The 26,870-nt window shown below is 42.5% G+C and overlaps 1 protein-coding gene across 2 annotated transcripts; it reads left to right on the forward strand.

The window, feature by feature from the left end:
• The first annotated feature begins 1,306 nt into the window (after window positions 1-1,306).
• Window positions 1,307-22,860, forward strand: shdb (Src homology 2 domain containing transforming protein D, b). Of its 2 annotated transcripts, XM_075485256.1 has the most exons (8): window positions 1,307-1,573; window positions 2,213-2,593; window positions 4,396-4,546; window positions 7,654-7,875; window positions 16,866-16,943; window positions 17,635-17,809; window positions 19,038-19,157; window positions 21,325-22,860. In XM_075485256.1, the coding sequence occupies exons 2-8, from the start codon at window positions 2,264-2,266 to the stop codon at window positions 21,509-21,511; spliced, it is 1,263 nt and encodes a 420-aa protein (XP_075341371.1). In that variant the 5' UTR covers window positions 1,307-1,573; window positions 2,213-2,263; the 3' UTR covers window positions 21,512-22,860. The 2 variants fall into 2 exon arrangements, with proteins under 2 accessions (XP_075341371.1, XP_075341372.1); XM_075485257.1 differs by lacking the exon at window positions 16,866-16,943 and having other exon boundaries at window positions 1,309-1,573.
• Window positions 22,861-26,870: the final 4,010 nt, after the last annotated feature.

The following is a 26,870-nucleotide window of genomic DNA, read 5'->3' on the forward strand; positions in this document are numbered from 1 at the left end:
GTATCGGCTTGATGAATGAACTGATTTGATTCTCATTAGAAGTTCAGCTCAGCATATTGATCTTGTTCCCACACGATCGTGACCAAGTCTCACACGGACATCTGCAAGTGTTTTAAAACATTTCTAGAGAAAAGTGAGGTGGGGGGAGGTAGAAGGCAGCAAAGAGTAGCCTCTGTCCCTGGAGAATTTCCAAAGGGAAAAAAACTGACATGCCTTTGTTGGTTGATGTCGAGAAATTGATCCTGCCTTCAAATTTACTGCCTTAGTACTTTAAGTGATTTAAACTGGACAGCGGGGCCCTAAGAGCTTTGCAGTCACACTTGTACAGCGCCTTCAGACGTCCTTCAGAAACACCTCTGGATTAGTTTTTGATCTCTTCCCTTAAGTCTGGAGTCAATCTTTGGTGAAGACCGGCGCAGACATGGATGGCAAGACAGGCAGGATGGGGAAGATGAAAAGGTCTGGGTGGAATAACGTGGAGAACAGCGTGGCTGTGGAGAAGGTGGTGGGGGTGGATTCTAGCTTGATGACCTCATCCCGTCACCCGCCCCTGGGAGAAAGTGAGCTCACAAGTGTCGTAAAGAAAAAGGGCATTTATGGTCTTTTAACAGACTTAGATGGGCCTTACCCAGTGTAGCATACAATCCAATTTACCAGCCTGGACAATGGGTAATGTGACATCTGTGAGAGGATGACACACTGAGAGAGAGCAAAAAGGGATCAAACAAAGGGGGTGAAACTCAAAAATGCTCTCTCTCTCTCTCTCTTTCTTTCTTTTCTTTTTTTTTTTTAATCTGTGTGAACAAGTTTCATAGCTTTTCTCATTTTGTCTGTGTGATTGAAGTAGATGAGAGTTTTGGTGTCTCCGCTTCTGTCACATTGTGCTCATGTTGCCCAAAGGTTGGATTCCCCTATTCTTCCGAGACATATTTTTTTATTTTATTTTTTTGTGAGGGAGCAGAGGACAGTTTTGTTCAGCCTTCGGGCTTCTGCATTTAGTTCTTTGAGGGGGTTACTTCTTGAAGCCAGACAAATGTGAATAATCTTGAGTCAAGCTACAACACTGAAAACCTCTAGTGATGTCACGCGAATGAATAATGCACGTATTTGGAGCATTTTCGTGAGAGCAGACTCCTCTCCACTCGTTCTCCCCCTGCCTCTTCTGATGTGCTTTTGAAAGAGGTTATATTTCTTGTTGCGTTCTGTATTATGTGCAGGCACTTCAATGAATGAACGGTCGACTGATTGCGAAAGGGAACAGGAGGATATTCCACTGGGAATGAAGCACCTCCCCTTTAATCGCTCTGTTGAGTTGCGTTGCTCTCGAAGCTGTTGTCGCTCTCTACACTCTCATATTTGCAGGCTGCCGTTGGAGGAACTCTGGTACATCTCGGCGCGCGTGTGTTTCTGGTAGAAAAGGGCACAGTTTTTTCAAAGATCCATTGCCATTTTGTGGAATCAAAAGCTTTTACGGGTGGAATACTTTATCGATTCTCCGTATCGTTTTAATGCCAGCGACATGAAGAAACGCGGAATAAAGCACCCAAAGTGGCTGAAGGACTGAGTCGGCGTGGTGAGTGGTTGTGCGTTCGGAGCGCAGCGCTCTCTGTTTTTTTTTTTTTTTTTAAATTATAAACCCGATGTTTTGGTGATAGTTTCGCAGATAAGTTCTTGTGTTTTATGCTCGACTTTTACCGCTTTCCTGGCAAGTGTGTTCTATCAGTAAACTTGTGTTTTTGTGACTGAAAAATAATCGGGAAGAAAGTTAAGATTGTTTAATTGAAGGTGTCGTTGATTCCGTGAGACTTTTTAATTTTCTCCCCCTGCTGTTGTCTGTGCTGTCGTATCGCCATGTTAACGTCGGACTGAAATGTAATTGAAGCCTATGGGCAAAGTCCAGTTGCCAGACGTTATTGCTCCCTGCGTGAAACAAAAGGGGAGCGTAAAGCCCAGCTGTCACTGTTGGTTAATGTCACACGAGTGCATGTTATAGCTCTCAAATAGTTGGTCTGTGATTAGGAGGAGGTAGTTTTGCACAAATACTGTGGGAGGATCAGGACCTGTGGATTATTGTTGGTTTTTTTGGAATAGAAACGGAGGTTATTTGTCTCAGTAAAAATTAACAGGGCAAATCCAATCTATTGCTCATGTAGTCTAATCAAAATTAAGGTCAAGCAATAACCTTCTAACTGTCCCTGTCTGCTCCCTGCAGCCTCCTGCTTTAACTCCACTACACAGCAGCACCTTTGGAAGCTGAGCTGCGATGGCCAAGTGGCTGAAGGACTACCTGAGCTTTGGCAGGAAGGTGCCTCCACAGCCACCCACACCAGACTATACAGAGAGCGAGATTCTCAAAGCATATCGACTCCAGAGGGACCTCGATTTCGAAGACCCCTATGAGGAGTCTGAGAATAAGTCCAGAGCGGAGTCTGGGACTTCTGAGCCGGCCACACCAGTGTATGGGTCTCCCATGAAATCATCCAGCGTGGACGTGAAGTCACCTAAACACAGATTGATCAAAGTGGACTCTCAGGAACTGGGGCGCACCAAAATTCTCCTCAGTGCTATCTCTTTGGAAGACCAACAAGAGCCTGTAAGACCCCCAGTCCTTCTGCTTTTCTTGCTGGTGTAGAAAGAACAAAGTGGGTGATGACAAATAAGATCTTGTTGAGTGGAGTGGGTAAGAGTAATGAAGAGGAAGCAAGCAAAAGAGAGAAGAAGACACTCCTCTCACTTCAGTCACTGTGACAGGTTTTATTGATGAAGCTCCATAAAAAGAGACTTGTAATGTGTGTCAGAAAATATGCATTGCTTACATAAATCACATTGCATCCCGCACACCGTTTAAATTTGCTACCATAGGTGGAGGAGGGAAAAATTGATGGTTTTAGCAGGCCATTGAGTCAGAGGGAGTCACAGTCCCCTGAGTTTATGTCCAACCATAAATAATAGATGGGGTTTGGGTTTGCAAGCTGAGAGACCCTCGCACAAGCACGTCAGGGGCCCCATAGAGTATCTTTCATGATATATTGCATGGTGATATGTCAAGGGCCTCAGAGGGGTATCATTTATGCTTCGGTACAGTTTGTGTCATCAGGGCTGTAGCGCTTTCCTGGCTCCGTATTCTATGTGTTGTTTGGAGAAAAAAAAAAACGTACACAGCTTGTGAGAACAAATACGGCAGCTGTGTAGAGGGCAGCTGGAGCCGAAGCATAGGTTTTTCAGGGACACGGTGTACACGTGAACTCACCTCACACATGCTGAGTAAGTTTTAAGTGAGTTTTCATTACAGCACTTGAATCTATGACTCCACTCGTGGAAAATGCCAGAAAGTGCAAAAGTCCTGAGGTGGACTGAAGTAAAAGTCTTTGTTGAGTCAATAGCTCCCCTGCATGCCCCACTCTCATCCCACTCTCATTAATTTCCCATGGTCTGCGGGAACATCCGCATTCTAATTAACATTGCAGATTCTTGTGCATTGATAGATAACCTGTTAGAGAATCAACAGGGGATTAGGATGTAATTTCGTGGGGGCGTGAGCATATTTAGCAGGAATTTGGGAAGCAAGCTTTTCTTCAGTAATTTCCTTTTTTGGAAGAGGGGGAGAGACAAAGGATATAGATAGTTTGGTTCTAGGTTTGTGCACCTGTGTGTCTGTGTATGCATGTGTTTGTGTGACCATATGGTTGCCTATGTTGCTGTCACTGTGCCAGATGACCGCAGTCTTCCTACTGTGATTGCACGGAGGAACAAATGCTACGGACTACATATCTTCCTCTTTAATCTCTGTCCATGCTTTTTGCAGCCAATGAAACAGATCTTCCTCAGGCAGGATAGACTCCTCGCTGCACAATTATGCTTTCATATGACAGACAACAAAGATACAATATGGTTTTGGGAATGTTTTTTTTAGCAGTGGCCACACTGCAAAGTTTCTTAATGCCGTGCACTAGACAAATGATACTTTAAAGTCTTTTATCTGTGATCAAACATATTTTGAACTCGCCATTCACAGAGTGTTGCCCTGTTCTCTCCATCTTGGGTCCTGATTGGCTATTGTCCGTGCAGCATTACTACCTTTGAACAAAACAAGCTGAATTTTCATCCCTGCCAAAAAAACATGATTCTTGATACTTGAATTCAAGTGTTCCTTTCACATGTTCAACGTGCAGCTCTCACAAAATACAGATTTGACAATTCTGGATGAAAGTAGAACTAATTATAACCTCTTTAGAATTCTAGCTCGCTTTGCAAATGTGCCTGCAAGAAAAGAGCACATTTTTAAAACAATTAGTTTTCATTATACCGTGTCAGCTTTTTTTCCTGTTCAGGTTGAAATAAGTGTTCCGTTACTAAATGCGTCTTCTTCACGAGCATACGTCTTTCATCTCTTAGGTGGTGCCATCGGCTCCATTGGCAGGGGACACAGATTATTCTGATCCATTTGACGCTCGATTGGACCATCGACCGGAGCCAGATCTCGGACCTGTTCCCTGTGAGAATAATGGCTACATGGAACCATATGAGGCCCAAAGGGTCATAACAGGTCAGTGAAGTACCTAATTTTTTGAGAAGATTTTTAGAGCTTAGAAAAGAATGCGTTTGAGCGCGGTCACTCTGTGTTCTGCTGCCTCTTTTCTGTGATTTTCAATTATCACTCTCTTGATTCAATGCTGTTTCCATGACGTACCTTTCCTTTACCGCTTCAGGATGGATCAGTCCTACCAATGCTTTGTGTTCGGAGCAGTAGGGTTTAGCTCTGCAATTGGGAGGACCACCTTGATTATATGCTGTCTGCACAATGACTATCAATTGCAAAAAATGGGGGAGGGGGGGGCAATGATTTTAAAAATCCTCAGAATCCATTTTTCATGAAAATCTTCAAGGAACTAATGTGACCGAAGTGCAAATGACCCAATTGCTGCTTGGTTTGAATAGTTGTTTAGATTGCACCAATCCTTTTTTTTTGTACACCTGCCGAGCCAGGCCTGTGTTTAAAACAGCACAGAACAGGCGAGGAGCAGATTGTGAGGAGGAACTAGTAGAATCTGATTTAAAAAAAAAAAAAAAAAAAAAAAAAAAAAAAAAAAAAAAAATTGAAAATGTAATGGATCAGAATTAATCATTAATCCTTTTTTGTTTTTCTTATTGTTGTCTTTGGCATTGATTCCATACATCCACACCATTAGTGCCCTCATAATAAGAGGGTAAATGGACAGATTTAATTCAGCCCTTTTACAAGAGAACCAGGTATAGTCTCTTAGGTAGATTAAATCATGAATAAAATATGCAACTGTGTCATGTAGTAATATTGGTGTTGTGTACTGTGTCAGCGGTTTCTTTAATGAGCAACACAGGATGATCAATAACATCATCTTTCTGTAGTTTTTTCATCCTTTTCTCTGTTGTGAGGTTCCTTCCTTTTAAGAGCATTGCAGACAGCGATGTTAAAGATTCTTTAGGTCCAATTTAAGGACTGCATTTGTTAGAGAACAGTTCTCCACTAGAGAGTTGCAACTGTCCACTCCACTGGGTTTAACTTCACCGCAGCAGAGTGAGCTTTCGGTGTCACGAACTGTCCCCTCTGAGGAGTCTATCCAGTCTTGGACCCCTCTCACCTCTTGTGATTTGCTCCCACATCGTCTAGCACACAACCATCGTTTTCCATTTCTCTCTCCTCGTGTAACATCTCTGTCTGGCCGTTTTCCCCCTGCGCTCTCCCTGGTGTGTCCCAGTCATTTAGTGTAAAAGCTTGCCCCCTCCCCTTTCTCCATTTCTCTATCTCTCCTCATCTCAAGGACTCTCCCCAGCCCCGAGGGGAGTCTCTGGCTGCCTCTGTCTTTTAGCGAATCCTGTGTCCTGTCTTCTCATCGTTGCTGCTCAAGCTGCCCTTTGGTAGTCAAAGGAAGTTCATAATATCAAGAATAAGGGAAGGGAGCATCTCTTCTTTTGCTCAAACTGGGAAACCTTGAAGGAAATCTTTTGTTGCTGCAGCTGAATGCAGCCATTGGAGAGATTAGAGTCACAGCGGCGATGACGGAGCATTTGACAAAGCATTGTCAGTTTTTCATTGACTTTGAATTGAGCCTGTCACTCCAATGCTGTATGTCGGCCTGCTTTTGTCTGTCTTTCTATTTCAGTCTGTTTTTGCTCATTAAAATACATTGAAGCAGCAGAAAAATGTGAGATCAGATTAATAATTATTTTGCACAAAGACCCATTGTAGTATATGCTTGTTTTAAGTGCCCATATGTTTTTCAACTTTGTCACAATTCTTAAGTTCTTGAGGATAAAAGGCTTGTCTCCCTTGCTGACATATATCTGCATGCCTAAACACTCCCCATCATTCCGTGCCATCTTTCCCCTCAATCTTCAGTCACTGTCACTCTGTCAAATTGCATTTTCCATACACCCACCAGTCTCAACCCTCTGCCCGTGTTTCCTTTGAATTTATCATTTTAGTTTCTTCAAATATTGTTTTTATCTCTCAACCTTCATCTTCTCCATCTCCTGGCTTCTGTGACACCACAGGCTCTCAGTGCAGGTACAGCCGCATTCAGCCCTGCTGTTCTTCTGTCTCAATGACTTAACATCAAATGCTGACAGACCACAATCCCCCTGCCTCCCTTCCCTGTTCTTCTCTCTCAATGCTTCCCTTGTCTCTCCCTTCCACTTCTGCTCTTCATCCTACTACATGCTCTCCTCACCTTTCTTTCCATATTCAAGCTCGCTCTTCCTTTCTTTCCATTTCCCCCTGCCCTTTTCTTCATAACCTCAGGATCTTTCCCCAGGGTCTCTCCTTGGTCACCATGGTGATTACATGGAAGCCCAATAGCAGTGTCTTGTTGTGTGAAGGTTAAAGTTTTCTTCTCAGCCTTTCAGCATCAAACCTCTGACATGTCTTTTTTCCCACAATCTTACACAAAGGAAAAGGCTTTGCATTGACATAAAAATTGAACAAAAAAATGTAACGATTTGACTTTATTTTTACCCCCTCCTCTGTCCCACCTGTTTTTTTTAAATTAGTGCATTTTTTTAGGCCATCATATCGAAAACATTGCTGATCAGTGATGCCGCAGCTTAGATGCTCCTATCGGAGCATCTAGAAATCAGATTTCATCCTCTTGCCTGCACTGATAATCCTAAAGCCTTTTATCTCAAGGCCATATTTGATCTCACAAAACAGATGCAGGTGCAGAGACCAGTTGTTGGTTGGAACCCTCTGAGAAAGTGATGAAAATGTTAACGAGGAATCGTGGATGCTGCTGTGAGCCATACTGAATTGCTGCTGGGGTTGGACGAGAATTGGGGGGGGGGCTTGTCTACTGTAATGGCATTCAGCACCTAACCCAGGGCCTTGTTAAGCCCCATCATATGAGTTTCTGAGCCAACAGCAAGCTGTGCAAATATAATTTGTCTCTTTCCTCTAATTCTAGGCAATTCTGAGCCCAACAGGCTTTTTCTTTAGATCTGTGATAAAGAAAGCTTTGTGTTTAAGGAACCGTGATTGCAGCTAACAAATGATATTTTTCATGGAGTCTGTTTTTATTTTAGACTTGTTAGTACATTACTCATTAGACAAATATATGAATGTTTGGATGCATATGTTTGTGCCTATTTGTGATTTGCATTATTCTACATATGCTGCAACAGAGCTGCAGCGCGGCCCCGGAGGAGGACGGACACGGGGAGGAGTTCAGCTCTATGACACTCCCTATGAAGATGAGCGAGGACAGCGTCTGGGTTATGTGTATGGAGAACTCCAGGAGGAGGGCAAAGAGAGCAGCAGGCTGCCGCAAGATGATGAGAGACCAGCCGATGAGTATGACCAACCCTGGGAATGGAAAAAGGACCACATCTCCAAAGCTTTTGCAGGTAGTTAAGTTACATTTAAAGAAAAAAAAAAAAAAAAGAAGTCACTTTAGTCACCTGATTAAGCCCAGATGATTCCTGGATTGGCAGCCTGAAAAGTCCAAAAATATTCAGTTAAATGCCTAATTTTTGGAAGTAGTTCATCACTTTTAACTTTTATCTAAAACTTTCTCCATACCCCGGATTCACTCATTGATTCATATGGTTTCACGCAGCCAGACATGATCAATACTCAGTCTTTTACACACAAAACCCCCACATATTATTGTCAATCTTCCATTGTGTTCTGGGGTCTTAGAGCAAAACAGTTAATCCTTGCCAACCACTGACAAGAGCCTCTAAAGCCTCTGGCAAATATCTGCATGTCAAGCCTGAATTGGAAGGTATCTTCCCACATGTGTTTTTGCAGGAAATTGCCCAGAAGTATTACTGAAAATGGTTAAAACCAGGTTCTGAAAGAGCCCTTTTAAAGGTCAGAGCCCTCCTAGGAGTACACAGACAGCCCTGTTGCTGATACTACACGGTGAAATTAATTGTCTAACTGTCTTGCCCTTTAATATAGTGTCTGCCCCCCATCGTTACATCTCGACAGCCTTTATACCAGGAAATAGAGTGGTGTGACCTTCGCTGTCTCAGCTCAAATGACACATATCTCTCTTTTTACATTTGGAACACCTGCTATTGAGTATTGATTTCTTACTCTCAGGCATGTGACCGACCACATTCACAACAAGCTTTGAGGAGATCATCAGAACTGAGAGAGACATTTTGTAAATCTTTATATATGCGAGGGGGGGTAGTAGTGGTCAAGGAACTATGTGAAAAACGAGTTCCATTTTTCTTAACGATTTTTGTTAAGTAATTGGGATAGTGCACAATTATTGTTTTCTTTATGTTGAACTTGCAGTGCATATAGGATCCCATTGCATTATGTTTCATTGACAGGATATAATTAAAGGGAGATGGGAAATTGAAAATAAGAGAAATAGAACAGGCCTGATAAATCATTTAGGAGTGGATCAGTGTAAGGCATGCCAGGCCAAGTTGGCTTAATTGAGCTGCATCTGTGTCATCAAGGTCAAGGTGATGGGATAATAAATCAACCTTGGCTCATCCTCCCTCCCCTCCATTCCCGCTCTCCTCCCCTCAGTTAATTACATGCCTACATGTGTGTGACTGATCCACTGTTAATAAGAGAGTCACGGTCAGTAAGGCATTGTGGGAATATCCTCACATATACACAAATCCATTCTCATCGTGTCCACGCTCAAGTCGCCTTAACCAGAAAAGGAGCAAAGAGACACCATAACTTATTGGGAGTGCAGACGATTTCAAGACTGTTATTTCAAAAACCAATACCACCTCTCACCTACTTTGCCCTCATTCTAGCTGTATTTGTCATTTTTTTTCTCCCTCTACCTTATTTCTTCTTTGTGCCACAGATGCAATGCACTGCTTGAGGGGAGCCCTAACGGCACCATTAGAGCATGCATTGGAGTAAAAAACTTGTGCAGCCTGAGTTGTCTGACCCTTGTTTTTTCCATTCGAAGTCGGCTCTTTGAGCTGGCGTGCTTTCTGTCTGGGCACACCAAGGCACTGAAGTGTAAACACACAAACAGTATTTTCCATTCTCACATTTAATCCATATTCCCAGACCCTCTTAGCGTTGCTAGGCACGGCCCACGTGCGAGGGTGGGGAGAGATGGAAAGGACGGAGCAGAGGAAGAGAGAGGTGGAGACAAAGAGATTAGGAGGAGGTTTGAGCTTGAGGAAGACGGACAGGGATAGAAAAATGGATAAAAAAGGGTTCTTGGGAAAGCAAACTGGAGGGAAAGAGAAAGGGATGTCCAAGGTTATGGTATGTACTATGGCTGCTGAGTGGATGTTTGTAGAGGCCCAGTGCCTCAGCGGGGAGGAGCTGCGAGGAGTATTAATGGTTGGGAGCTGTGGCGAGGTGAAGCAAGTGCAGAGAAGGGGAGATTCAGGGCCATTGTGGCAGGGCGCAATCAGTCATCCACTAACGCAGGCACACTCTCTCACTCGTATACACGCCAACACTGCAGCGGTGACAGGTCTGTGCCCACATCCCCCCCCTCCCCGCTGATGTGACACACTCACTCAGATAACCTGCCACAGAGGGCAAAAAGGGGGGCATCGCGATCTGCTAGCAGCGTCTCATCATCACCTCCCCACAGGCGTATGCACACATGCGTAGATTTTTCAACTTGGTTTTCAAGCTCTGATTATCACCAAGCACCTAATTCGAGGGTGAGAGACGGTTGTGCGTATGTTGGCACAAATGATGGTGTTTGGAGAGAAGGATGGGGGGGATTGCTAGTGTATTGTATGTGGATTTAAATGTGCTTCATTCATGCAAGAGCTTCTCTACAGAATCGCTTTGATTATAATTTTCGCCACTTAGCCACGCTTGTATGTAATCACTTGGATGAAGAAAAATGTTGTGGATATTTTTCAAATCAAAAGTAAGCTCGTCTCCGAAGCCTCTTCCGCATTTGAAATTGGATGGCAAGTCCACTTCAGCGCTTGTCCTCACCAGATCTGTGATGGTGATCCTGCCGGTTCCTGAGGAGGTGGACATGACAGGCCCCTATCTCAGTCCAGATGGTTTTTATTACAAAGGAAAGCTGTCACCAGTCGCACCATCCAGCTCAAATTACACCAGTCATTAATTCCTGGAAGTTAATAGACAGTCCAGCAGTGAGAGATTGGTCCTGCAGCCATGCTGCTTTATTACCAAGCTAATGAGAAGCGCCATCTTATTAACTCCCCGATGGTCACTCCTAATGAACAAATGAGTGTTTCAGGCATTTTTATGTTTTCAAATTTCATTGTCCACAACAGAAGGTTTGAGCTATTTGATGACTATGATGGCCATGTGGAGGTTGGAGGTGTGGAGTGCATGATGAGAGAGCCACAAATCAACTGGAGATCTGGATAGGGTAGGTGAATGAATAACACTGCCACCCCAGCAGTTCCCATTGAATCGGCATTGAGCAAAGTACTTATCCTCCACTTGTTCCTGTGCAGCTGCTCATTAGGCAACGTTAAGACTCAGACTGTGCAGAGAAGCTTCTCAGTATGATGAACATGATAAACTAACCCATGCTAAAAGCAAGGTTAAGACTCAGAAGATTTAATTTTTCCCCTCAGTTGTAGGTTTATAGTTGCAGTACAAAAATACATTATGGGGAAATTGAACCACGACATAATTGGTCTTTCAATTATTTCTTTCAACTGACTTTGTAACATATATTTAATTGGAAAACAAGGGTTATTTGGTATGGGTTTGTTTATACTTCCATGTGGTCGCCTGCAAACTCCTGTGAAGCTTGTCGGTGTTGTTTTAATAAACGGCCCCCTGGACTGGAGCTTTGATTTCATGGCAGAGTTTTGTCTGTGGATCCTGGGTTGTTTCTGACCATTTGAAAAATTCTTCCAGAGTTTTGAGTTTCATGTCTTCACAGCCTTCATGTTTCCCCCAGAATTAAATGCAATGACTCATGAGCCCTTCAATTTCCCCTTTATCACGTCATCATCTTCCATGTTAACTTGATGATGTCAGCATTGAGCTGAAATCACTGTCATGTCTTGAGGCAAGTAGAGGTACCAGATTGCTCAACTCGCCAGATCTACTCAGGGTCCTGCATTTACAAATGATGTCACACATCATTGTTTTTTCCGGACTTAAAGATTGTCGTGTGTAGACAAAGAGATCTAATTTTAATTAAAAGTATGGCAAACTTTGCATGTAATTATGTTAACTCTGTACGTGTAGAGAGTGCAAGAACAGATTTATTATTTTTTTTTTTTAAATTCTGTATTTTATTCTCTACTGGTCTGACTGCTCTATTATATTTGAGATAGCTTTGTGATTGAAAAAATCCCACAAAACTGTGACGATTCTTTTTTTAAATTTTTTGATCTCCTTTATGTTTAACATTTGCTAAAAGCAAACCTCACAAGGAATGGTCTGGCGCCTACACATTTTCATTTTACACTTGATCATCGTGTGCCCTCAGCAGATTTGAAAACGGAGCAAATTTGGACATGTTGTACAACGTTATCAAGAGGCGTGTCTTGTTCTGAACCGCAACCCAGAGTGAGAAGGCAATCTACACAAAGTGGAGTCTCATGTTGTGTTGCACATGCAAACTAAAAAAAATAGTTGAGAAAATGATGAAAAAGGCCTGTAGTTGATCCAATTCATTGTCATATAAATTATTATTTTAAATGTTTTAGATTATTAGAATGCATACATTTTCCTCATTGAATGGCATTTTAAGTTGGATACTCAAGGTTGGTTTAACACATGAATGAATTCCAGTAGTAAAGTAATAGTAAAGGAAGGGTGCACTTTAGCAAAGCTTGAAAAAAAACCATCCCAAAAGATGGTGTGTATGTTTGTGCGTTGGTGCGTTTGTGTGTGTGTGTGTGTATGTATGAGCTGCATCTTGATATATGTGCTCTGACAAGACAAGGTTTCCTGCAGTGGTAGACCATGCATATTTGGGTGTGTGTGAGTGAAAACAAGCAAAAGGAAATGAAATGAAATTTCCATTTCTGGAATGATGCTGCTCTAAGCAGGCCCTGGGGCATCTGACCAGCTCCTTCATCAATTCTCCTCCACAGAAGAACTCTCTTTCACTCTCACTTCCTTTTTTCTTTTTGTCACATCTCCTCTCTTTTATACCTTTCCTCCTTCCTTGCTGATTTTCCTTCTCTTTCACCCTGAACCTTATGTGACATTAATGGAAAGGCGTGCCCTTTTTTCGACGAATATGTAAGATGAAGGGACAAATGATAGAAGTAGAGCAGGGCAAGAAGAAAGAAGAGCAAGAGGATATGGAAAACGAGATAATGCCCCACTTAGAGGGGAAATGGATGAAGGAAGAGTGATGAAAAACAGGTATTAGATGCTGGAATGGATGGGGGGAGCACCTAGAGGGAGAAAAATGTCAGAGAAATGTATTCTTAAAAAAGATTGGGAAGGAATGTATAGTGCTCTTGAATTTAGATTTGAATCAGTGGGATTCTGTGGCGTCAAAGATTTTCTTTTGTGAATCCATCCTTTTTTTCTTCACTTTACTGCCCAGCAGAAGGTCTTTGTGGACACACAGAAAATGCCTGGGCTGCGTCGGACAACAGATGTTTTCATCATCGACCTAATGTAGCTGTTCATTGTCTTTTTCTGCTCCTTGATTATTAGGACACAGAAAACAGCTGGTGTGCCTGAAAAGTCAGTTATCCATCACTCGAAGCAATGCGCCCCCTGTGCAGCACAGAAAGACAAACACAGTCTGGTCATTCCCTCCCCCCTCAGATCGTTTCAGCTAATTGTTCGCAGGTTGCTGAGGCACCAGGCACATGAGATTTTGGCATACCACAAATTGCTGTCACCTGTTTGATCGGTTGGGGTAAATATTGGAAAAGCACATTTCATTGTTAACAAAATATTTCTGCTATAGACTTCATTGTGAGCATGCCTTTGTCTGTAAACCATTATTCTCACGAACTGAAGAAAGAAACCAAGCACCAACAGTCTTCAGTGGATGACAGAGCCACAGGTCTCATTAGAAATAGATGGTGGACAGATGTTCCAGGCTAGCAAATGAGTGACAGCGTTTGAATGTGTGTGCTTAGCAACCGCTCTTTGAAACCAAAATAGTTTTTTTAGACAAGGTTTATGTGTAAGTGTGTTTATATGAAAAGGCTGTCAGTGGTTCAACGAGAGAGGAAACCGCTAGACCTGGTTGGCTTGTTCGAGCAATTTTTACTCTCAGGCATTAGCATGCATTTGGGTTACAACTGTATTATCTCAAATTGAATTGACCTTTAATATATTAATATTACCTAAAACACAGTTGCTCTAAAGGTATTTCCAGAAAATATTCAAGATTAATAAAAATAAAAAAAAATGCTGTTAGAGCCAAATGCTGACCGTGGTTAATGAACGGTGCTGCAAACAGGATTTATACACGCTGTATTGAGAAGGATCTATAAATGCCAGTGATTTTAAAACACCTGAACCCGTGCACATGGTTCATATTTTCAGGTGAAAAACAGAAACTCTGAACACACACCTGAAACGCTCCTATTGATATAAAACCTTAAACCTGGGGAAAATAAGAAGAACTCTGAGCTCATGTTCTTCCACTGCCGCTTCGGCTTTACATCCTTGTTGAAGCCCAGTTTTTCATTGCTCTCTCTTGGATAAAGAAAACCAGATACATCATTGGCTCTGGATTTTTAACAATGGTGCTCACTAAATTTCACCAGGTCCGGTTGGCCTCCATAACTGTGCCCCCACACCCTCATGTAACCTGTTCTTTGCTCTGGCCCAGCAAAATTGTTGTTGCACCGATCTTTTGGGGCTGGGGCCAGACCTTTGGCAGTCAAAACGGAAATGACTGGTTATAAGCAAGGATCTGGCTGTGAACCACTGGCTTAAACCACTTTGGTGGAAAAACGCTTATGTGTTTGTGAAAATCATGGTATTACAACATACAAGCGTATGAAGCAACAACATTTATCAGGGTGTACATCAGTATGGACACTCAATCTGTTTTTAAGGAGAAAGTGGCACAGCTTCTCTCTCTCAAGTCTGTTACGATATTGCATGCTGAGTATATGTACGTATTTCCTTGACCTCGTGTCACCAGAATCCATCTCTTGCACTCTTGTTGACTCCCTGCTGACAGCGTCATCACAACTCCTCCCCTTACTGACGGCATCAGAATATCAAGCATGCCAGATACTCAGCTGGAGTCTGGAATGTCTCCGAGAGCCTCTCAAATCTAATCTTTGTGACGTTAACACATAGCAACTGGTGACCTCCGATCAAACTGCTTATTTTGTTTACAACTTCCAAAGTTTGTCTGAGATGAGAAAATCAGGGGGTCAAATCTCATTGTGCGAATTAGGCTTTGAGTACACACAAAGTTTTAATTGAATTTACTACTTGTAACTCCCTCAGAAAATGCCATTTGACATTTTTTAGGACTGCAGTGCATGTGTGAAAATCACTGTAGAGAACTTCACCTGTTGTTGTTGATTGGGCCCAATAAAGGCCACGTACTCAGCTGGAGAGGTCTATTCTTGGTCTTTTATTTTTCATATTTTATATAAATGTCACACTTCCTTCAACTAAATACCTATTTGTTCTTTTCTTCTTTTTTTTTTGATGACACAATTTCCCATGCGCGAGCTCAGGATCTGACTTATCTTTGGTCTTTATTCATCTGAATTAATTGTTTTATTACCTCAAATCTCTCTTGGATAAGAGATTTCAGTTTGACTGATTTAAAAAGAATAAATCTACCCAAAGTTATTGATGATCTCCAGTGTCCTTGACTAGAGAATTGAATCTGATAAAACTTGCAGGAACAATTGGACTGTGTCAAATGTCCTTTTAGACACATCTCCCAGCCTAACATTTAGTGTTTTTACTCATTTGTGAGTGAAGAAGAGCAGATGGGCAAAGACGAGTGTAGTTTTAAGATCTGAAGTATTAGACAACACGATTTGTTCAGGGAGACAACTGCTGCCCGAACAGCAATGGAGAGGAATCTTGGAAGAATTTTCTCCTCTGGCTGCAGCACGCCCTAACCTGAAACTTATCTGTAACTGAGACGGTTGAGCACATTTTTAATCTGGGAGAAATTGTCTTGGCTGCCCCCATTTATTTATTTATTTTTTTTCCCCCAACCACCCTCTTTTCTTGTTGCCCACAACTTGCTTTTGTGTGCTTCTCATTTAAACTTATGTCTTTCCACACCATTCTCTGTTTTTTTATTAGAATTAGAGGTGTGAAATGGGATGTGGTGGTGAGCTGGCAAGCAGCAGAATGTGGCAGTGGTGGTGCTCAAGGGTCTCAGGTGTGTTCATGTTCGTGTCTCCCACTCAGCAGGGCCAGGCCACACTTTAATCCTGGCCTCAGTAGTGGTGCTGCCCGCTCCAGATGGGGCCATTGTACTGTGCCATGCATCAATAATTCACAGAGAGCCAGAGAAAGTGGCGAAGTGTGTCTGCCTGCTCAATAATTAAACGGGGAGCGAGAGAGAGACATGTATGTACAGCCCGGGTCTCTCTCTAAGCGCCCATTCAAATGGCCTTTGATGTTGCCGGCCTGGGGGGTCTTTGGATTTGTCGGCTCATTACGATGTCACCCCTCTTTTCCTTTTATTTGTTTTGTAATCCACTTTTGCAGAGAGCTGAATTTACATTCCTATACTGGCACAAATGCATAATGTACCTGTATCCGTGAGTGTGTACGTAAAGCAGCAGTAATTGTTACTGTTACAGGAGTCAGCGGTGGTATAAGATGAGCTATTTTAAGTTCTGTCTCCCAGTGCACCTTCTGTTGCTGTAGGTAGGGCTGTCAAAGAAGTATTATTTTTGCCCCGTGCACCTCAGTTCCAGTGTCGTCACATTTCAGTGGGTCACATTAAAAATGAGACATTTTCTTTTTTTTATGTAATTTGATGTTAAGAGACTATTCATTAAATAAATTTCAGATCACTATCAATCCAGCCCCTGGCTTTTCCCATTCCCTCTGTTTCATCTTTGCTTTCTTTTGTCTAAATCACTGTAAGTATGGGCTATGAAACGCTTAAGCCATATTTTTTTCATGTGTTCAATAAAGCAAGGTGGCTGGAGCGAGATTATATTACTTCTCCTCATGAGAGGTGGAGTTTACTAAGTTTTATTACACCACATCCCTCTCATCTCCACACATACTGTACTGCCTATCACTACCACTCCCAACAGGGCTTCCCTTTCTGTCATCTCTTCCACTTCTCGCATCCTGCTCATTCTTTCCACCTCACTCTGAAAATCCTCCTCCCTCCTTTAGTTGCTCTTAATCATCAGAACTTCTCTCACCTGCTTCATTGCAGTCAACTTTGTAAAAAGCCCATCTGCTCTTTTCTTCAACTTTTTTCTCTCGCCTCCTCCCCACTCCCTTCTTCTATTAGAAATGAGGGAGTTGTCGGAGTTGCCCTGGCCTGCCCCAGTGGGTCAGCTGGAAGAGGAGCTCCCCGTCAGAGAGCAAGGTGACCTCTCACCCTGAACACCCCCAGTGTCGCCCTCCTTTATCTATCCAAACACATGCAGTTGCTTCAACCCTCATGACCCTGTTGTCCTGCAACTGCCCCACCCCCCCGGACTGCATCTGCAGCACCTGCATCTGTCCCTGCCAGTAGCAACTGTTGAATGTGAGGTTCAGGGTTTTAGAACACTCCCTTCCTACCAACACCCCCCACCCTCCCCAAAGCATCAACCATGCATGAAAAGCTCCCTGTAATGAGGATGTCTGCCGTGTTAATGTCAGGGTACCTAAAGTGCTGTGGTAAACTCAATGTTTCATTACAGCTTAGATTTTGCAAAAGTCGGTCAGAAAAGTGCTAAATAACACTTCAGTGTGCACATGTGATATGCCCTGGAATAGAACTGATACAGCAAACATTATTTTCAAAGGCTACAACAAGAAATAGCCATAGCAAATGAGCGACATGTCTGTTTGCCTTCCTGGACTCATAAAAACGTTGATGATGGTAATTGTGATGATAGTTTTGTTGTTGTCAGAGCCCCGCTGTCGTGCATTGTGATCCATCCACGAGACGTGGTTTAGCACCGGCCATATATCTGATGTTTACCCCAGTCTGGCTGAGAGGTTTAATCCCCTTTGATCACATTGTTGTGTAAATAACGTGACTCATTTTTTCTGTCCCTGCTTGCCAACAGTGCAATTTGATGGCGCAGAGTGGGATCGCTCATCGCCGCCTGCAGAACGGTTGCGTCCTCCCGGGCCCAGATCCAGCCCCCTGGCAGGAGGAGGAATGAAGTTTCGAATGCCGCATGAAGGCCCCACGATGGTGGGGGAGAGAGTGGATGCTACTCTCCCTCTGGAGAAGCAGGTGTATGTATGCTGTCTTCTTTTAAACCCACAGGTGCTCACCGTTATCGTTTTCTGTATCGGAGCAAACGCTGCACTTAATTTAAGGTTTGCTTCGGTAGTAGATGATTGAGGGTCCTAATTACTATCAAGTTAAGTACCTTCAGTAAAAAAAGAGGATGGAGATATGTCCCTGTCTGAGGAGAAGAATTGCAGTAATAGTAGTACTGGTCATTCCAGTAAAATTAGTAGTCATAAAAGTGAAGCAAGCAATGCTGGGAAAGGTTTTATGAATGGATATTGAATGTGTCAGTCCAGGTACAGTAATATCTCATTATATCACACATAATGCCTGAGTTAAATCAGGCATTATGTCTGGAGCATTTCCCTGAGTTATGTTTCAAAGCATTGAATACTGGCATCCCTTTCATGAAGACATTTATCATACCATGTATAAAAGTGGTTATGAGTATTTGAGGGAGGGCCTAGTTGTGCTATAGACCCCATTAGAAAAGCCAAAGCCAGTTTTATTGCTCGGCTTTGATCTATTAAGGACTTGGAAACATTAAATTCATGCTGTTATGCGTTTCAGCTAAGCAGAACTGGGAAAGGTTACAGGGTGAACTAATTAAGTCACAGCATTAAAGACACACATTTACTTTGGTTGATTTCAGACATCATTGGTGCAATTGATGTGCTGTTTCTGTGCACATAAAGGGCTGTTTTACTAATGAAATCCAAGCGCATGACACCCCTTAAGCACAGATGAACATTCAGACACACGCCACGCACTGTGTTGTACTACCAAACACATACATTTGTACAAATTCACTTGAGGAGTTGATTGATGCTCCACTACTCCCTTACGATCTCCTAAGCGCTGTTATACTTTGTGGTTGCTTTAAGCGCTGTTTTTAAATCAGAAAAAACAACAGCTCTGTCGCCCTGTAGCATTCATGTCACATGGCCCAGGCATCGCCAAGAAATGCTCATTATTGTTGCACAGAAAAACATTTCTTAACTCGAAACGAGACAAATTTGACTGAAACACATTTGGGAAATTAGAGTTTATTGAACCGGAAAACATTGAACCTGCACTGGGACCATCAGAGTGATCTGATCAAATGGCAAACAATACATCAGAGACTCTGTGTTCACATCCATCAATAAAAGGTGTGAAATAATGTCATGTTTGCACATCATGTTTCCACTTTTGCCGCATCTTATCGTGTCTGTGTATGTGCTCCAACAGATGGTACCACGGTTCACTGTCTCGCTCGGAGGCGGAGTCGCTGCTAACTCTGTGTAAAGAGTGTAGCTACCTAGTGAGGAACAGTCAGACAAACCGCTCTGACTACTCCCTGTCCTTGCGGTAAGATACACCAACTTACAACAACAAGCCGTTAAACACCATGTTTATTGTCAGTTTCACACGACCATTTGCACATTTCTCTTTTTTTTGTACCTTGCAAATAAGGAGCGTGTGCAAAGTTTGTGTGTGTTTAAAGTCACCTAGAGCTTCTTATCTCATATTGCAGTCTTCCACACCTCTACATCTACATCTTGCCTTTTGTCTCTCCCATCCACCATCACCTTCACTTACGCTCACTGCTGCACAGATTTCTCTCCTGATGCTCATGTGCACGGCACAAATACTGCTTATCTGGGCGAATCTCTCCCTTGTAATTACTATCATGATCCATTGTGCTGGCCTCACACAAGTCTCCCATCATCACTCTTTCCTCACACCACTCTTGGCCTCTCTTTCCGTTGCCTTCTTCCTTGGCCCCAGTGGGTCCTCTAAGTGGCAATCAGGCAGGTAGAGCACACTTCAGTGCACACATCATCCTCCACATAATCGCTAATGAATATGAATTACCTTCTGTGGGACACCCAAGAAGGGAATTAGGCAGGGGAGTGGGAGAGGGAGAGTGAGGGGAGGGGAGGGAAGGGAAGGGAAGTCACTGTGTTGTGCTGACATATAAACAAGCTCATGCATTACTCATTTACATGACTAAAGTAGGTTTGACACTCACACGCACATTTGCTCAAGCAGCAAGGTCAGTACTGGGACTGACTCCCAAGCTGGCACATGTGCGGTTTGGAAGAGAGAAAGCGTCGAGGCAAATCTATAAACCTTACATTCTTTCAGTTGTTCAGAGAAATGCTGATAGTTCAAATCAGATCCCCTTTTGGATAAAGTATTTTTCCACACCATAACTCATGACTGACTGTACAGTGACCACTCAGTCCATCAGGCCACATTTGATTACAATAACTTACTATTGCTTCAAACTTTGCCCCTCCTTCATGCGTCTGTCGGGTTAGAAATGAAAACTTTAAGAACGATACCAGCTTCAAGGAAAATAGTTGCCCCTCAATTCAAATTCGCTTCATTGGCATGAATGTTGCTGTCGTGTCTCGTGGGTATCATGTTTCTAAACCTCTCCAGATTTGGTCTTTAACAGGGTGTTTGGCTGGTTGTCATGTTGGTTTGTGATGCAGACACACAGTTATGATGTCAAAGTTACGTTCAGAGAGGAGTCTTTGTGTAAAAACACTGTTTCACCTCAATTCTGTGGAGGAAAAAAAGCGCTACATCGGTATGTTTTTTTTGTTTTTTGTTTTTTCCCTGCTGGTGTTATCTGTCCTTGGATAAAGGGAACCACAGAGACTACATGCTAAGATAACACGGAAAGGTTAACTGTGAAAGGAGTGACTGATGAAGGTCATTTAGTGAAGACAAAGAGAAGAGTAACCCCAAAGTGAGTCGGGGCTGAAATCGACAGGCCTATCAGATCTACAACAGCGTAGGTTACAGTGCAAACAACCACTGATGGGTTTTAATGTAACATTAGAGCTGGATGAAAGCATATCATCGGCTGTGACCATTGCCATGGAGTTCCGGAGGCCTGCTGGACGATGACAGGCTGCTTGTTTGCAGTCAGTGTTTTTGGTTTCACTGCTCTTCAAAATTTAATTTGGTTTCCTGAACAATGACAATTATGGTCAAGCCCTTGTCTTTGCCTCGGCTGCTATATTTAGACATACATCATGACTGGCTGGCTGGCTCTTAAAGGGGAAGTCCTTTCATGGATGCCTTACATTTTAAAGTCTGGTGTGTCTCTGTTGGAAAAGCCACCTCCGCAGACCACAACATCTGTCTTTTTCTCTCACTCAGACTCTCTGCCCTTTTTTAATGTTATTACACCACTCATCCATCCATCACAATGTCCCCTCCTCCTAATTTGTGTCATGGTGGCGTTAGCTGTTGGTTAGAATCATGTCCCCAAAGTGGAGAAAGAAGTGAACATAAATCCAGACTGTCACTCACGCTGTGTCATTATGTGACAGTGTGTGGAAGGCTGTGCAGTGTTTTATGTGCCCTACATTTCATCTCATCCCTCTCTTCTCCCTGAGACTTCTTGTTGACTTTAATATTGGATCTCTCCCACTCTCTTTCGTCTTTTGTCTCCATCCTCAACCCTTTGTCTCCATTATTATGTGTTTTTTTTTGTTGTTTGTTTTCTCTCTCACAGGAGCTGCCAGGGTTTTATGCACATGAAATTCAGCCAGTGTAAAGATGGCAAGTACGTGCTGGGACAGAACAGCCCACCCTTTGCCACCATCCCAGAGGTCATCCACTTTTACACCTCACACAAACTCCCGATTCGAGGTGCGGAGCACCTGTCCCTGCTGTACCCTGTGCAGGTGCAGACACTCTGACTCAACTGGATGTTTTGGGTTTTTTTTTCTGGACCTCCGGGATTTTGTTTTGATCAGACTCTGAATACATGAATGTTAAACTGTACGATTTCAGCGGAGCAACAGGGCTCTCTCCGTTGTTTGACTGGATCACTTTTAATGATTCCTCTCATGATGGGCTCCTGCCCTCAGCCGCCACTGCTGTTGCATCTGTGCCAACTGTCTCTCGCAAATTGGGGATCAATTCACATGAAATACCTGGATTTCAGGCACCTTTATTGCATCTCCCATCTCTCATCTCTGTGCTTGGCCACGCTGGGTCACTTCAGGACTAAAACGCTCAACCTCCTTGAATTTTTTTCAGAGTTGACGAAAACGTATTGGATATGAGCAGAGCGGTCGCTGGGAGAAAGTCTGTATATTCTGAATGTACTGATGCTCCATGTTTACTGAAGACGAGCAGAAGGCCGAGATTAAATTATTGCTGTTCCACCAAAACACTTTTACACTGGTTTAGAAAATAAAATTATTGCTGTTGATGGGTTAAAACCTTGAAAATTAGTTTTCATGCTTTATAATAGAGACAAACTCTATATTGTACTTTCTAAGATGAGAGACCATTTTCATTCTCAGGCTTGTTTCTTTTTGTAAGAAATCAGTGCTTTCAAAAAAGGCTATTTTGAAAGATACAAGGTTTTTACCAACACCAGCTATATTTCACATGTTTTTTGTTTTTGTTTTTGTTTTTTTACACAAAACCATGACTTTTTCTCCTCTCCTTTGATTTATCCTGCACTGTTTTAGGGTTGTTTGATGCATAAGTGTGTTACTCTATGATTGTTCATCATAACCAAACAAAGAGGTTGTGTTGTATTGGTACTGTTGACCTTACTTTTTTTTTAATCTCTTATTGCTTGCCTGTGTTGCATTGGGCTTCTTAAAACCAGTGTGTCACTGCTGTTATTCTCTCATGACTGACTTAAAGAGCAGATACACTTGGTAAACCGAGCTATAGGCTTCCTAAGAAGCAAAGAGATTAAACACTCGAAAAAATGTTCAAACTTCGTGAATATCGGCCACACTTTCACACATTTTCCCACTTCTTGCAAATTTTCGGCCAACCAGCACATCGCATGCTGGGTGCTGAGTTGCATATGAGTTTAATACTTGCCAGCTGGAATGGGTTGAAATGTCTGCTGCCTGGTTGCAGCATTTTTAGGCAAAAATACATTTGTATGTACAGTTGGAGATGACAAATGGGCAGTTCAATTAAAGCATTGTTGTTGTTTTTTTTTAAACCAAATGTCAATGAAAATTCGAATAAATTGTCAGTTCACAAGGATTGCCTGTTTTGTTTAGTGTCATTGGTATCAAAACAACTACAAAGTCTACACGTCGTCAAAAAAGCTATTGTTTTCTGGCCTTGAATGACAATATTGTGACATTTTGTCAGATACATTGATAATAAATTTGAACAAATTCACATTTTTCATGGCAGTCCAACAGTTCTTGTAATTGCGGACAATCATTTTGCATGTCACCACCTCTGTGATGATGTGTAGGTGTATGCACTTGGAAGGCTTCTTGGTGTCACTCAGGTGTTTTACCAGTTTGCCTGACCAATGGACTGAGCAAAACTGAGCCTAATGCACAGTAACATTATCCTTGACTTGTCGGATGGGGGGGGGTTGAATACCTTTTTTCACCAAACAAAGGTCTCATCCCTATTCTTTTCTTCCCTCAACTATATTCTTCTCTCATCTAACCACTGAAGTGGGGACCTAAAGCTTTCTATATGTCCAGATAAGATTTTAAAAGTCATCTACAAAAGCTTTAGTTGTCTGCTTTGGGGAAAAAAGCAAGTCCTTCTTGGCCAGCATTCACAGCACTCATTTGAGCAGAACCAGAATTTTCCAGACTGATCAGGGTGCCTTAAGTAATGATTCATGTTTTACATTGAGATTCTGCAGGAATATGTGACCTGGGCCAGCTGTGGACCTTCCAACACGATGATCCACATAATGTGGTCAAGGAAATGGTTAACAAAGAACGACATCAACCTTTCGGAGAGACCAGAAGTCGGAACTAAAAATCAGAAGGACAGCTAGTAAGCCGTCCAAGCACAAAGACCCAGAGATTGTTACAAAAGCAGAGTAGTCCAAAATCGTAGTTGGGACATGCAGAAGGCTTGTGAAAGGCTTATAGATTTAGGACTTTGGAGTTAATGAAAGATTTTGGCATTGGATTTTTCTTTTAAAAATTGCTTTAAAAAAAAAAAAAAAAAAAAAAAAATGGTTCTAAATGACCATTTAATGACAAGTGACAACAGACGATATGACTGTCACGTTTTGTTATTAGTTTTCATTTCCACACAAAAGAAACTTTTTACTCTGCTAACAAAACAATCCGATGCAAATGAAACGCTGAATATGAATGATTGTGGGCTCAAGTGTACATTTTCATCTACATCAGTGGTTTAAACTTCTTATTCTTTTCCAGCTTGATTCAAGTGAAATTCTGTTCATTTTCACCTCCCTTTAACCAACTTATTTGGGGAAAATAAGATATAATTTGGTCACATACAATGAATGCTCGGAATTGTAGGTAATAAAAAAAAAATAGTTTAGTTGTGTGTTTGATTCTAAAGAAAACACTGCAAAATTGAGCATTACTGATCAAATTTTATACAATAGACTCCTCTTCAGCACAGACGGGGGAAAGAGGCACAAAGGACTTGGCAAGATTGCGTGCCTCACATACTCAAACACACACACACACGTTTGCTTTCCTTCATCCATTAACAGCAGGGTTGGAAGGAAGAGGGTGAGGACTGGGGGTGAGGTGTGGCTGAGGAGGGGTGAGGCAGCCCTCATTATTTGGGCTGCGCTGCTGTGAAAAGCACTGGGATTGCTTTCATTACTGAGCCAAATGAAATAGCTGAGGCTGATTACCCGCGTGACGGAAAGAAGACGAGCTGGATCACACTCTGTTGGGGAGAAAGAGTGAAGGAAGGGAGGGGTGGGGGGGTGACAAGGGATTTGAAGAGGGGGGAAGAGGGGAGGAGGAGAAGGGAGTTGGGAGGGAGACGCTGCCTGGCTTTACTTCCACAACAAGATTCCAAACAAGTGTGTGTGGGAGTTTGTGAGAGTAGAGTGAGATGGTGACATGGATAGTCCCATTTTTTTTTTTTTTTTTTTTTAAACAAGCCTCCCTGGGGAGGGATATGAATAATAACGACATCGGCAATGCAGCATGTAAAAATCAAACAAGTATATGCACATGATCCTCAGGCTTTTGTCTAGCACTTAGCTTGTGTGTCTGCTTTTGAGAGTTTTTCTATCAGCTGATTTATATCAGACTGAAGCCTGCTCAGTATATTTTTATTAACACATTTATGTTGGCTAGAAAAAATGGCACCAACCCTAGAAAATGATCTCGATAATGATGTTGTGTAAAGTGTGGAGTGTGTGTCCTTGTGTGGTTGTAGCCGTCAGATCAGAGTCGCAGTGTGTGTAATGTCAGATCTCGCGGCTGTTGACGATTATGCAGTGACGGCAGCTGTTAATCCATCAGACAAGCCTGGAGGAATGAACACCTGTGATCACTACGGAGCCAGACAGCATTTTGGGAAACCACATAACATATACACACACATGCATGACACACACACACACACGTATAAATGAACATATTCAACAGACAGATAAGCTTTCAGAGTGCATTTTGATCACGTGCGTTAACAATTAAATTATTCATGGCTGAGTTGAATTCATCGACTTGATTTAGGGTCCTGCCAATGTGAACGATGGTCCACTGGAAAAGAATAGACTTTTATTTATCTTATCGATAATTGCAGTGTTTTTCCCGTGTCCGCCGTGAAAGGGTGTTCTCTAAGCTCTCCAGTGAAAGGCTATTCAGACTTTACAAAATCGTTCTCATTGTATATTTGACACAGGAAGTGGACACCTGCTGACACAAGTTACTGGGAAAACAAACACACACAAAAAAAAACTCAACATATCCCAATATTAAGTTAACATTTGCAAACGAAAAATCAAATAAGAAAAAAAAATAATAATTGTGTCTCCGGAAAGTCTTCTAATTAAAGTCGAAATCAAAACATCAGAAGTATAGATGCCTTGACTTGTAGGTATGTGTGTGATTAAAGCAATGCTGGATTTGAACTCTTCTACTTGAACAACAAATGTGTCCCTCACCACACAAGTACCTCCTCTGATGGCACGGTGGGGGGTTATGTTACCGAGTCCCACAGGCTGATTGGAGCTACTTTGTCACAGCTAAACCAAAGTTCTGTGTCTAAAACTGTTGCGGTACCCTTTTAATGTGTTCTGTCAAAGCTCAGCTGCCTTACTCCGAATCAGTTGCACAAAAACGTTTATTTAGCGACTTCTTACTGCGAGGAACATGGTAATTTTTTCAATTGATGCAACCATATCAGTGTTGTCCGGAGAGATTTGTGTCATGGTTTGTCTCAGTGGATGCATTCTTGTGTGCCTTTGGCTGACTGCGGGTGATTTGACGGTGACTTCAGGACCGGAATATAAAAAGACTGCAGTCACGTCGTCATTTTCCAAGCATGAGTGAGGTCACATCAGTGGCTGGGCATGTTGGAGTATCTGCTTGACGAGAGCAACATCTGTGTAGAGCTCTTCTTTTTTTTTTTTTTCATTGTCTCACTTATTAAGAACCATATAGTGGAGACTATTATCATCTTATCATAGTGTTCGATGTATATATAACACTTCTAGAAGTTTTTTTCTGAACTTACTTTATTGTAATTATTTCAATGCTATGGAGGAATTCTAATTCAAGAGTTCACCCTCATTTAACTCCTATGAAAGGCAAACTTCAAATCGTTCTCGAGTGTCTCCACCTCCGGTTCTTCTTTTGCACAGCATGTACACAAACCTCCAGCCTATTTGTACGCACTAAGGCAGGGAATTAACCAGCTGTGCACACACTTTCAGTGCCACAAGTGGAGGGACAGGACGTGCATGTCACAGTCTACAGGCTGCCGTCCTCCCTCTCATTTATCCCCGAGCCCAGACATGGTAATCCCTACAGTTGTGGCAGGCAGGCGTGGAAGAGATAGATTGGAGGTCAGAGTGAGCAGGTGTGTGCATGCTGTCGAGCCCCTGCCAGAGGACTGCAATCAGAGAGTGTTTGGAGAATGAGGCAGCTGTGGTTTCGGGGGGATTTGGGGGGGAGGAAGAATTTAGAAAGATTACTTATCCACTCCCGCCATCAATCTGTTACATTAAGCTGGTTTGTGAGACTGATACAGACAGAGTATTCTTATATAATCAGGGATTTGAACTTCTCTTTTGCTCGAGAGACGTAAGTACAACAGGAGAAACCG

Source organism: Odontesthes bonariensis, chromosome 15, assembly GCF_027942865.1.
Source record: "Odontesthes bonariensis isolate fOdoBon6 chromosome 15, fOdoBon6.hap1, whole genome shotgun sequence".
Lineage (NCBI taxonomy): Eukaryota > Metazoa > Chordata > Actinopteri > Atheriniformes > Atherinopsidae > Odontesthes > Odontesthes bonariensis.

Excerpts from the sequence above, each read along its gene's own strand:
- shdb (XM_075485256.1), top strand. The coding sequence starts at position 2,264 with ATGGCCAAGTGGCTGAAGGACTACCTGAGCTTTGGCAGGAAGGTGCCT. Across the intron at positions 4,547-7,653 it reads GGCCCAAAGGGTCATAACAG|AGCTGCAGCGCGGCCCCGGA; the intron begins GTCAGTGAAGTA and ends ATGCTGCAACAG. Across the intron at positions 19,158-21,324 it reads GACTACTCCCTGTCCTTGCG|GAGCTGCCAGGGTTTTATGC; the intron begins GTAAGATACACC and ends TCTCTCTCACAG.